Genomic DNA, 12,942 nt, shown 5'->3' on the forward strand with positions numbered 1-12,942 from the left:
CCACTTGGCCCTGCCCCTCCATTACCTAGATTGGCCCACACAGCTCAGGAGCGGGGCTAAGACAACAGGAGGTTGGTCAGAGAATCTTCTGCTGCTCACAGCCTTCCCCTCCAGCTGCCTGTATGACAAAAGAACTAAAGCCAGCTCAGTGTTCCAGAATCCTCAGGGTTAGCGTGACTACTTATGTCTCAGGGAAAATATCCAAAACTGTAACTGGACACACCCTATTTGAATTTAACTGAACTGTTATATTCCTACAATTGAGTTGTTTTGCCTGTCACCATGACCAATTATCTATTGCATTATTGGGCTTTGGTAGGCTAACGGGTTTTTTTTTTGAGACAGGGTCTTGCTATGTCATTCAGGCTGGCTTCGAACTCATAGTGATCCCCCTGCATCAGCCTCCCAAGTGCTGGGAATTACAGGCATGGGCCACCATACCCGACATCCAAAGAGATTTAAGATTCTCCCTAAGGACCCTTACCACACTGTGAGTTTGTAATAACATAGGCCCTTGCCTTGCCTCCATTTTTTTTTTCCACAGAATGTTTTGTTTTGGAAATATAAGTTAATGTTGCTGGGCTCCTGCCCAATGTATCAAAATGGTTTGTGACTGTTTGAACTCTGTGACCTTTCAAGAATGTTCTGTTAAACTCTGCCCCCTCACAAGAAGGTTCTGTTAAGCTCTGCCCCCTCTCAGGAATGTTCTGTAGCTCCACCCTTCTGCTTCAGGAATGTTCTGTAACTCCACCCCGCTGCTTCAGTGAGCATGCTCCCCTACCCTGTAAGTCCCTATGTAAGGAGGCTCTCATTTCTGGTAGAGCACTTAGACTCCTCTGAGGCAGCCAGGACTTGCCAGTGTGATAAAAGGTTTTTCTCCACCTCTTTAACTGACCATCGGATTCTCGAGTCTTCAAAAAATGAGAGCTGCGACCCAGAGCTAAAACTCAGCTGTGCCTCAGATCTGCATTTCTGAGCTGCCACACTGAGTTGTAAAGCTCAGCTGTGCCTTCTAAGCTGTGGCACTTGGCTACAACATTGAGCTGTAACACTTAGGTATTGAGCTGCTCTGCTCTGCCGAAACAGTGGAACTGATAGGAGCTTCTGAGACATTGTAGGATACCATGAATATCGAGACTGAGGATGGGATCAATCACCAACAACCTGAGCTGGGCATCTCCTCAAGTGAGCAGCTCAGATCAAACTATTCCTAGAAGAGTCTGAGTAACTTTCAGAAGAGAGAGACACACACTAGTTTAATCCAAATGTGATGCACAAACGGTACTGATGATGCTTACTTAGGAACAGCAGCTTTGAACCAATGCTTTTGTTTTTGTTCCAATCTCATGTTTTATTAAAACTAGAAATAAATGATGTAAAACTGAAAGGTAGGGACCACAGACATTTATCTGTGCACCCTTCCAGCTGAATTAGCGTGAAGGACGCACATACCCACGTGTTCACCAGATTAACTGGTGTTAAGATTTTTAGGTTCAAGTGGTCCACACAGTGAAGTTATTGAATAGAAGACCCAATGAAATCTACACTGTAACCATCACTAAAACTGCCACATAAACACCAACCTGACAGCTATGGCATCAATAAAGGAAACATCAACAGTCTACCTGAACTGAGCAGTAAACTGATGGGTAAATCCTAGAGTCCTGGAAAATGCTCCTCATTTAGTTTGCATGCTGTTTGGTTTCCTCCCCTACAGAAAGGAGTTTTGAGGGACTTTTAATAAAAGGTCTGATGGTTTCAAATCTTTAGATTGCTATTGTGTAAACATTACTTTAAACCTCTGATTCTACTTGTATCCTCAAAGCTTTACAGTCACAGTAAATCTTAAATGTTACAACTCATTGGGCCTAGAGCTAGACAATTAGCTCAGAGGCACTGCGCCTGTTTCACAAGTGCAAGGTCCTGAGTTTGATCCCCAGTACAAAAAAAAAAAAACCAAAAAACAACTCATTGGCCTGGGGATGTAGCTCAGTGGCACTCCATCTGCCTGGCAAGCGCAAGGTCCAGAGTTTGATCCCTGGTGGTGGGAAGAGGGTGTCTACAACATGAGCCAGCACATAGTCTCCTTCGATCCTTTCATTTGGCTCTAATTCTACCTTAATGGTGGTTACTGAGATGCTTCTGGGGGTGATGCAATAGTGTTTGGGGTATAGAAGGGTAACTTTTTCTTTTTTGCTTTACTGCACTTTTCAAATTATTTTTTAAATAACTATTTTCACTTTTCCAATTTAAAATAAATTTCATAATTTCTCTCAAAGGAGATAAACTTACATTTCTTTCCTGAATTCTTCCATTTTTTGATTCTCTACAGTCAGAAGTTCTTTGGATTTGTTCAGCTCTTCCACATTTTTCAAGTTGTTCTCTTTGAGTGTATCCAACTTAAAGATCAAAAGAAAAAAACTTGATGAAATAATTTCATTTTCTAATGGAATGGCTCGATAGACTATTCACCAAAATATATATTTAAAAAATAGGTAAAATGAGTCACCTGCTAAAATGTCACTTGGGTGAAGAAATTACAAATGACAAGTCTATTATAAACTGCAAACACTCTCCTTATGTTGAGTAAACTTTTTGCACACCTGGCCAAAATATCAAACTAAATTGCTACATAAATTTTATTACCTAATTTTTTTTTGGCGGGGGGGGGGGGTACCAGGGATCGAACTCAGGACCTTGTGCTTGCGAGGCAGGCGGTGGAACCACTGAGCTACATCCCCAGCCCCAAGTTCTTTTTTTTTGGTACCGGGGACCGAACTCGGGTCCTTGCGCTTGTGCAGCAGGCGGCGAAACCACTGAGCTAAATCCCTGGCCCTGCTACATAAATTTTAAAAATGTTATTTTCATCATGTGCACAATTATCATTATCAATGAGCTTACTAGTCACATATGATCCATCTTTAAAAAGTTACAGTGACATCAATATGGATTATTTTTTGTAATAAAATGAAATCTCCTTCTTTCCCCATAGATTAGCAATGTAGGAAACTTTCCAATGTCAGTACCAAATTTACAGTCCTCGTTACAAAAACAAAAATTGAGGGCCAGGGATTTTGCTCAGTGGTTCCGGCACCTGGCACACCTGAAGAGGAAGAAGTCATGCAGAGTGAAGGGTGCCCATCAGGTTAGGGCCTGAGCCCATTGTGGGAAACCAGGTGTGTAACAGAACGAGTAGGATGGCCTGTGACAGGCTCCCAGAGGTGGCTAGACTTTGGGTGTGAAGCCCCCTCAAGGATGGGGGTTTGTATAGCCATCCAGGACACAGGACGTGCTCCTGGGACTAGGATGATTCTCTGGACTTTAGTCCTCGCCTCCCACAGCCAGAAATGGGAGTTGTCTCCCTTTGTCATGTCATAGATTCCCAGCCAGGAAATCCAGAGTGTCTTGCTGAACTCCACTACCCTCCTTTTAATGCCTTCTAATATTCCAATTTACAGAACATGAGCCCAAGATGTGGTTCATCTAGTCTTGTATTTTGGGTACAATGGACATACCAAGGGATACGTTATGGGAAGATACATACACTTCTTCCTGATCCTATCCTCAAAGGTTAAAGACATTCCATAAAATGTTGTAGCTTCTAATTGTGATTATCACCTGTGATTTCTGTATTCCTATTATACTTCTAGCTTGTCAGTTTTGAGTATATTCCAGGCTCCATGAAGTTTTATTTGCCCTACAATTACCTCAAAACATCCAGATCTCAGTAGATCTCCCTCTTTTGGCCTTCCACGATGATGGTCTCTACAATAGCTATCCATTCACCCATCCCTTCCCTTCCTTAACACTTCACCTACCTGTGACTTGGCAAAGCATCTGAAGTTACACAGAATTTCACACATTAACTCTGGCAAATCAGTGTGCAGGGGGATTCAGGTAACAGCTTTCCAAGGAAATAAAGGTTGGTATGAGGTGGGAGGGTGTGAACAGGAGAATCAAAGAGGAGTCAAGAAAGAGAAATGCTACTTCTGGACAGAATCAAAATATCTTGATGGCACAAATTTGCCCCAGCTCCAGGAGTGGCTAATTCAAGATGACACACTGAACTCGGCTAAGAAAAGGCCCACGTCAAGCTGGAGAATGCAATTTAGCAGCTCCAAAAGAGTTGAAGAAAGTATGGAAGATACAGGACATGAAAACAAGAGAATTCCATCACCACCTCCTCTTGCCAGTGCTGTCACTATGTAGTTACCTCAGAGAACCAGGCTATTACGGTTTCCCCCTCAATTGTTAAAAGTTGATTCTCTGGTGGGTGTGGTGGCGCATACCTGTAATCCCAGCACTTGAGAGGCTGAGAGAGGACAATCACCAAAAGTTCAAGGCCAGTCTGGGCTACACAGTGAGTTCAAGGCCAGCCTGGACTACATAGGGAAACCCTGTCTCAAAAACAAAACTGATTCTGCTAAATAAGTAACGAAGTAATATACTTTATTTAACATACGGCTCTGGATTACATGTGACTCATACTAACATGGACAAACTTGTGAAAGGCCACAGGTAAAAAAAATACAACATCCTGAGTTGGAGTGATCAAACACTCCATGACATCGCTGATAAGCTGTTCTCTGTACAAAAAGCCATTTAAATCTAATTACTTCGTTCTGCAGTTTTGCATTTGTTTGCTTCGTGTCCTCTAAGGAGGCCAGAGTTTCAGTCTTCTCTTTGGTCATCTGTTCCATTATCTGCATGGCATCTTCTGCAGTCTGAGCCACCTAAACACAAGAAAACACAGTGAGGAGGGAGCACAGCCTACCTGACACCATCAGGCCAAGCTCAGGCCACGATGCTCAGGCAGCACTCAGTCTGTGTGGCTGAGAGGCACACAGAGATGAGACAGCCACAGCACAGCGCTAACACCAACAGACAAGACAGGAAGGATCTGTCTTCTGACATGTGACACTGTCACAGACCCTTGCCAGGCCATTTCTCAGTGAGTCAACTGTTATACAACTTCCATCCTTTCAGACCCCTCTAAGCCTACATCTTCCCATGGCACTTCTGAGTTACATGACAAGTATGCTCTCACCATTCCCACCTACACTGGAGAGACAGTATTCGGTGATAATAAAAGAGTTAAGCCCCTATGTAGCTGAATTTCTCTTAATCACACTTACTGTTGTAAGTTTAAAATACTACCTTTGCTATCTCAAATTTGAAGCTTTTGAAATCACCTACACTGGGAATTTTTCACATAAAACTTAAAATTATTTGGGCAATTATAACATAAAACTGAAATGTTTCCTGAGAAGCATTTAGTGGAAAAGTCTAAGGGAAACTGGATAATGAATATAAACATAACTATGAATAAAAAAGATGTATGTATATGATCACAAATTCTTAGCTGCTAAGTATAAAAAATAATCATAAAAATAAAATCTCAGGTACTTGATTACAATTTCATTTGCTCTAATGATGTTTATGGGGATTTTGCATTAGGCTTACCCAATTCTTAGCCATGGAGATTTCAGTGGAATCCTCCAACTCCAAACAGACCCACTCAGATAGTTAAAAGCCAAAGAGCAGATACGATATTTCAATTGAGCCTTATAAGAACTACAGTTAACTTTCTCACAAAGTTTCTCCATAAGCTAATAATAAATCATTTTTATTCACAGTCTGCAATGCTTTCCAAGTGGAGAGAAACTGCTATAATTAGACATTTAGTAAAGAATCGCTCTTTCTGACCATAGCGAATAGCTGAGACACATAAGCAACTTAGTGGAATGGATTCTTGTAAATGCAATGAAGAAAAATCACCTAAGCCACTAACATTAGTGCACAGGGTTAGTGAGTAATCCAGGTGCTAATACTTGAACTGCTCACTTTACTGTGAATGAATGAAGAGTCTCAAGCTCTCTAATTTTATGGGTAAGTTTGCTCTTGTCTTTCCTCAACATACGGTTTTCACTTTGAGACTCTAGAAGATTGGCTGAAATGTGGCTGTTGGTTTTGGCCAGCTGGCTAATCTCTTTCTGGAGGATGAAGTAGCTTTCCTCCAGCTTTTCCTTCTCCTTCAGGAGCCCATCCCTTCTCAGGATCATTTCTCTTTTCTCAGCCAGGAGGTTCTTGCTATCTTGCATGACCTTGGCCTTCTCAGCCATGGTCACGTCGTGCTTCAGCCAAAGGTCACCTAGGATCTTGGTGAGGCAGCTGTGCAGTTCCTGCAGTTCCGACTTGGACTTGGACAAGATGGCAAAATCGTTTTTCAGGGTCTCTATCTTGGCAGCGAGCTGAGCTGTTTCTGCACTCAAGAGTTCCTTTTCCTTAATAATCTCTACCACCTTTTGTTCAGACTTGGTCTTTTCTTGGATTAGTACAAACTTCTCAGACTGCAGCTGCTCAGTACATACTCTTAACCCCTCTACCTCCTGCTCCAGGAGCACCAATCTCCCATGGAGTTCATTGTTTTCACACAAGGATGACTCTTTTTCCTTTGCTCTGGCTTCTTTTTCTAGGACTAAGGACTGCTGCATTTCATGGATCTCCTCGTTTAATTTCTGACACTTTTCTTGCAGGTTCAAGCCATCCCTCAGCAAAATGCTCTTTTCACAGCAACAAGTCTTTAGTTTACCATTCAAGTTCTCTTTTGCTTGCATCACAGTGGTGTGCTCTTTTTCAAGATTCCTTTTGGCATTCTGTGCCTCTTTCAGCATCAAAGAGAGGTCACACTTGCTGGCCGCTAGCTCTTGGTTTTCCTTTTCTTTCTCCTGAATTGCCTTCTTCAGAGCATCAACATCCCCGAGTAGTTTCATCTTCTCGTGCACAATTATTCTTCTGCTTGCAGCCTCTTGGTCATTTTTCCTCTTAAGGTCTCCCATGGCTTTGATGGAATTTTCTCTCTCTGCAAGTAAATCTCCATTTTGTATTTCCAGAGCTGATTTTTCCTTTAACAGACTCTCTTGCTGCTTTTTAAGCTGAGTAAATTTCTGACAGGCCACCTCCTTCTCAGAAGTTAGGTGCACAATCTTCTCATTCAGGCTTATCTCAATATGGGTGGTCTCTTGCGATTGCTTGTCAAGTTTTTCAATGATGAGCCTATTTTCACTCAAAAGTTCCTCCTTCTCGGACAGCAGCCTCCTCTCTGAGGCAGCCCAGGTCTCTTTCTCATGGAGAAGCTGAATGCGCTCTGCGTCTGTGATGGCCCAGCTGGCCTTGATCTCTTCCAGGAGCTTCGTGAGGCTCATGTTGGTGGCCTGCAGATGCCTGGTCTCCAGTTCAGCCTTCCTCAGCGCTTTGCTGGAGCAGTCCAGCTGTGTGCACAGCTCCCCGGCTTCCGTGCTGAGCAGCTGCTTGAGCTGCAGGGTGGCCTCCAGACTGGCACTCAGCTTTTCCTGACCCTGACACAGCGAGTCCTTCTCTAACTGCAAGTCTCTGTTGTTCTGGAGAAGGCTTTTTCGTTCTGCTGTTAAGGCCTGGCACACACTGTTGAGGCCTGACTGCTTCTCGGCTGCCGCCTTCTTCTCAGCTCTGAGTGCCTCAATCTCCTGGACCAAGGCCCTCTGACCCTTGACGAGCTCCTCATAAGTGCTCTGAAGCTTCTGAATGATGTCGTCCTTGTCTTTCACCAAGACAAGGTTTGGGGCAGCAAGTGTCTTGACCTGATCCTCCACATGGCCTTTTTCTGCCTGAACCTTCTCGGCCTCTGCTGCCAGAGTATCTCTGCAGAGCCGGAGCTCATCCATGAGCACCTGCAGGCTTGCTGTGGAAGCTTGCAAAGACCTGTTTTCCACATGAATCTTCAAGAACTCTTCTTGAGCAACACTGATTTCTTTAAGCAATTTTGCTCTCTCTGTAGCCAAAGCTTCTTTATCAAGACATTCCTGCTGGCAAAGCTTTTCAGCAGCTTCCTTCTCTTCTAAGGCTTTCTCCTTCTCTAAATTAAGAGTTTTGTTTACTGACCATAGTTTCTGCTGGTCTTGCTGAAGCAAAGTTATTTTGGCCTCCACTTTTACAAGCTTTGTTAAAAGCGAACCTTTTTCTACCTTTAAAGTATTTCCCTCCTGGACAAGAAGCTGCTTCTCTGATTTCAGACCCCTCAGCTCTTCTGACATTAGTTCAATTTCTTTTTTAGCTGATGTTAACAAATAAGTTAGCTACTACAGAAACAAAAGATGGAAAGAATGGAAACAAAAATGAAATCAAGCAGACAAATGCAAGCCCAAATAACTTAATGTAGCGTCTTAAAAGTTTAAAATTTTCTACAATAAATTTCATAGAAACTACATGAACAATGGGAGACAGAGAAACAGAGCCCAAAAGGAATAGGCTTATACATCTACTGGCCCGTTGTCCCTGTAACACACGGGGGTTTATCCCTGGAGCTTCCCAGAAGATAAGGAGAGCAGCCCAGGTGAGGCACAGTGGTGCTTGCCTACAGGAGGCTGGGGTGGGAGGGCTGAGAGTTCAAGCCAACTTGGGCCACACAGCAAGATCTCATCTCAAAAAACAACAAAAAAAACCTCAGCAGCTTGTTTTTAAATAGGGTGTAAAATTCTCCCCTGCCATTCCAATTATCGAATTATTTCTATCATAGAAGAGATTTATAGAATCTTTGTTTGGCTATTATTTTTGAGACGGGGTCTTACTACGTAGTCCAAGCTGGTTTTGAACTAATATAGCCCAGGCTGGCCTCAAACTCACGGCGATCCTTCTGCCTCAGCCTCCCAAGTTGGGATTCCAGGCATGCACCACCATGCCCTGCTACATTTGACATATATTATGTCATGGTCTGCTTTATTAACAGCAAGTTGTTATTTTGGCTGGTCTGCTTTTTGTGGTGCTAGGTATTAAACCCAAAGTCTCACATACGGTAGGCAAGCACTCTACCACTTGGCTATAGGAGATTTTTAGTGGATTGGTTTCAAGTTCTTTATAATTTCTTTGTGCTAAACTCATAAGTAAATATTTCTCAAACATAGTAAAGATAAAGGCAAGTATTTATTTTTCTTTGAGCAATAAAAAGTTATATAGTAATAGGACAGTTGATTTCACTCAGTTACATTCAGTCAAAGAATATACCAGGATACAGATAAATCCTGATACTGTAAACTGAAGTTCAATATACCTAATAATACTCCATTTGCTAATGGATGTGTCCTCCTCACTGCCCTTGAACCCAGCTTCCTGGTCAGTAAGCTCACAGAGCCTCCGTGGGGATAGAAAAGCCTCACAGTGTTCTCACTTCTAACCCTTCCTAGAAGAGCTCTGTTCATCCAGTGAGCTCCCTTCAACCCTGACTCCCACTTGCTTGCTGACTGTGGCCGCAGCCTCTGGCTGCTCTGCAGCTTGTCTCTCCTAACCCTAGTGGCAAGATGGCACAAGTTCAGCCAAGATTAGAGGAAGAAGCTTTCCCACACCAGAGTCTACTACAAGCAGGCAGACAGAGCTCAGGCAACATAAGAGGCTTTGTGACAGCCAGGCACAAGCAGCACAAGGGGTGGTGATGGCTACACAGGACACTCAGAGAAAAACCTGTAGCCACCAATGGCCCCAAGAGCAGCTGGTACAAAACACTTGGAACCACAGGAAATGCAATTCACTACCCTGTTGTGCAGGCAGAGGCTAGTGCTGGAGAAGGCTAACTCAACATATCCCATCTGCTGCTGCTTCCTAAGCACCCTGAAGCCTTGGTGCTGAACTCTGGCAGGCCACAACACAATTGCATGGCTCTCCCTGAACGTACTTCGGCTTTATCAGCCTGTATTCGCAGTTCTTCCATCTCCTGCATCAAGCCTCTGTTCTCCTCTTGGACAGATTTCAGCTGCTCCTCCGTGTCCAACAGCATCTTCTGTAGGTTCTGCAGGGTTTCTTCGTGCTTTGTTTTTGTCTCAAAACTGGTTTTTTCATACCTGGCTTTCAGATCCTGACACTGGTTGTTGCTCGTTTCCATCTTCTTTTCCTGCAGAAACCCCAAGGGAAGCAGTCAGTCATCTGGCCCACTGTGGACCAGCCCTGCCCTCCCTGTCAGGAGACAAAGTCCCTTTCATTCTCTCCTTACCAGGTCCATCAATTTTCCCTCCAATACTTGTTTTTCTTCTTCATGCTTTTTGGTGGCTTCCTGCTGGCTCTGTTCAGCTTTACGAGTTATCTCCCCAATATTTTTCTGCAGAGCACTTGCATTTTCATTAGCCTTTGTAAGTTGTGACTGTAACTCTTCTACACATCTACAACACGTTTCAACACAAGGCGTCACATTTTTCATAAGAGTGTTTTAAATTTAAGAATTATATTAAAAACATTAGTCACTATTATACTAAGGATTATAAAATTTGAGTAATCAATAACATGTAAAATAGGCAAATAAAAAAATGACTTGCAGGGGCAGGGATTTAGCTCAGTGGTTCCGCTGCCTGCTTCACAAGTGCAAAGACCCAAGTTCGATCCCTGGTACAAAAAAAAAAAAAAGAAAAGAAAAATGGACTTGCCCGAGGAACAATTTTAACAACTGGGATTGTCATAAATACATTGCTTAGAATAACAAATACTATAAATGTGAAAGTTTATGTTAATAGATTAATAAAAAAATGAATGGTAAATAAACATATAAAAGAAAATGAGTTTCAAATTAGGGAGGCCAAGGCAGGAGGATCACAAGTTCAATGCCAGCCTGGACCATGCAGCAAGTTCAAGGAAAGAAAATAAATTTCAAATTTTCAGCAGATTAAGGTACCAAAAGCTCATTCCAGTGCTTCTTGGGAAAAGAAAATTTAAAAATTATAATTAATACTTGAAGTTCTGAAAGAGAACTCTATACAAAGATATACAGAAAAAGGGACAAACCGGGTGTGGTGGCGCATGCCTATAATCCCAGCCCTTGGGAGGCTGAGGCTGAAGGATCACCACAATCCTGGGTTACCTAGTGAGTTTAAGGCCAGTATGGGCTCCATAGCACGACCTTGTCTTAAAAAAAAAAAAAACACGGGACATTAACATAGAAAACAGGATGCTGGGTTAATCAGCAAATGCACGAGGAAAGCGAGCAGAGCAGCTCCAGTTTTATTCACACAACACCTACCAAGATGGAGCTCCCTGGAGCCCCCCCACACACACACCTGCCCACAGCAATTCCACCCAAAGCAGCTGACCATGGCCTGCTCACCAACCACCCATCCTCTCTCGACTGTGTGTGGATGAATGGCTGGAGGTAAACGTAACAAGTACAACCGTCCAAGAAATAGAATTCTAATGACTCTAAAATGTGTTCTAACATTTTTTGCCTTATAAAACAAAAATTTGTATATGGCAGCCATAAAAAAAAAGTCAAAGCCAACAAGAACCTCAGAATAAAGACAAGAACAGATATTAGGATAAAAGAAGTTTTAGCATCAAAGAAGCAAAACACAGTAAGAGCATCAAGAGCTCTGGGATCAGATGGCTCAGATCTGAAACCTCAGACAAGTTACTCAGCCCCCCAAGCCTCAGTTTCTTTCCCTTTACAATGGGAATAATTCTATACAGTACTTGCCTCATAGGATTAGTATGAGAATTAGAAAATACACTCCACATAAGCCGCTGGCACAGTGCATGGCACACAGTAAGCCCTTAAAAGGGTGCAACCTATCATCACACTGAAGCAAGTCAAAAATATGTCTAATTGCTTGTAAAAGGTGTTATTGCCACTGGTAAATGACTGCCTTTTCTTTACAAATCACCAAGAGGCAGAGCCGGGCATGGTGGCACATGCCTGTAATCCCAGCACTCCAGAGGCTGAGGCAAGAGAATCACTGCAAGTTCAAGGCCTGCCTGGGCTACACAGAGAGTTCAGGGCCAGCTTGAACTACAAATGGAGACCCTGCTTCAAAAAACCTAAATAAATAGGCATATAAATAACACAGTATTACCTGTATCCATCATTCTTTTTTTTTTTTTTTTTTGGTACCAGGGATCAAACTCAGGTCCTTGGGCTTGTGAGGCAGGCACCGGAACCACTGAGCTAAATCCCCAGCCCGTATCCATCATTCTTGACAAGTGAGATAGATAACACCATTTCAAAACACTACACAGTTGATTTAAGGACACACTAAGGTAGTAACAAAGGAACAGAGGGCTGAGGTGTAGCTTAGTGGTAGAGCACTTGCCTAGCACATGCAAGCCCTAGGTTCATCCCCAGCGCACGCATATGCATACACACGTGCAACAGAACAGAGATAGGAAACTAAAACACAACCCCGCTCAGCCTTATGTCTGTCCCCTCCCCTCCCTGGACCTTGCTGAGGGCCAAATGTAAAGCAGACTCTTCCACTCTGAGTCTCTTCATGCATACCTTTCTTTCAGACGTAATTCATCATTCATTTTTGTCAGCTGAGAAGAATTATCTCCTGACATCTTCATTATCTCAGCAATATCATTTTCCAATTTTTCCTTCGCCTTTAGCAAGTGCTCTTCTCTTTCATCTCTCTCTCTAAATTTTGCCTCCATATCTGAATATATGTAGGGAAAAAATGGCATTGCTGTGTTAAGAGCAAGAGAAATGTACAGAATGCATCCTTGATCTAAGGTTGCTTGCATATAGCAACACCTGTCCTCATGAAAAATCACACATTCTAGCCAAGACAACAAACAGGAAAAAGAATGATGGCCAGGCGTGGTGGCACACGCCTATTAGCCCAGCACTCCCGAGGCTGAGGCAGGAGGATTACTGTGAGTTCAAGGCCACCCTGAACCACATAGTGAGTTCAAGGCGATCTGAACTGCACAGTAAGACCCTGCCTCAAAAAACCAGAAATATAAAATAAAATGAAAAAAGAAAAGAATAATCTAACAGCAGAGATAAGTGCTAAGAGAGGAAAAAAATGAAAGCAAAGACAGGAGCTGGGAAGGAATGGGGGTTAAACTCCTAGATGGGGCCCCTCTGAGATGGTGACATTTAAGTAAAGATCGAAGGCAGAGAGAAGAAAGGCAAGTACAAGACACCCAAGCAGG

At 43.0% G+C, this 12,942-nt stretch overlaps 1 protein-coding gene across 1 annotated transcript in view; it reads right to left on the reverse strand.

Annotated features, from left to right (window-relative positions):
* Positions 1 to 12,942, reverse strand: part of Clip1 (CAP-Gly domain containing linker protein 1) — a 97,367-nt gene that overhangs the window by 29,201 nt on the left and 55,224 nt on the right. The window contains 6 exon segments of the mRNA XM_087198087.1: positions 2,293 to 2,399; positions 4,617 to 4,733; positions 5,850 to 8,117; positions 9,704 to 9,919; positions 10,019 to 10,184; positions 12,284 to 12,440. Of these exon segments, the coding sequence (XP_087054213.1) occupies positions 2,293 to 2,399; positions 4,617 to 4,733; positions 5,850 to 8,117; positions 9,704 to 9,919; positions 10,019 to 10,184; positions 12,284 to 12,440 (3,031 nt within the window).

The sequence above is a fragment of the Heterocephalus glaber genome, unplaced genomic scaffold (genome assembly GCF_053883595.1).
Source record: "Heterocephalus glaber isolate CG9 unplaced genomic scaffold, H.glaber_assembly_v1.0 deba00001687, whole genome shotgun sequence".
NCBI classification, from domain to species: Eukaryota; Metazoa; Chordata; class Mammalia; order Rodentia; family Bathyergidae; genus Heterocephalus; species Heterocephalus glaber.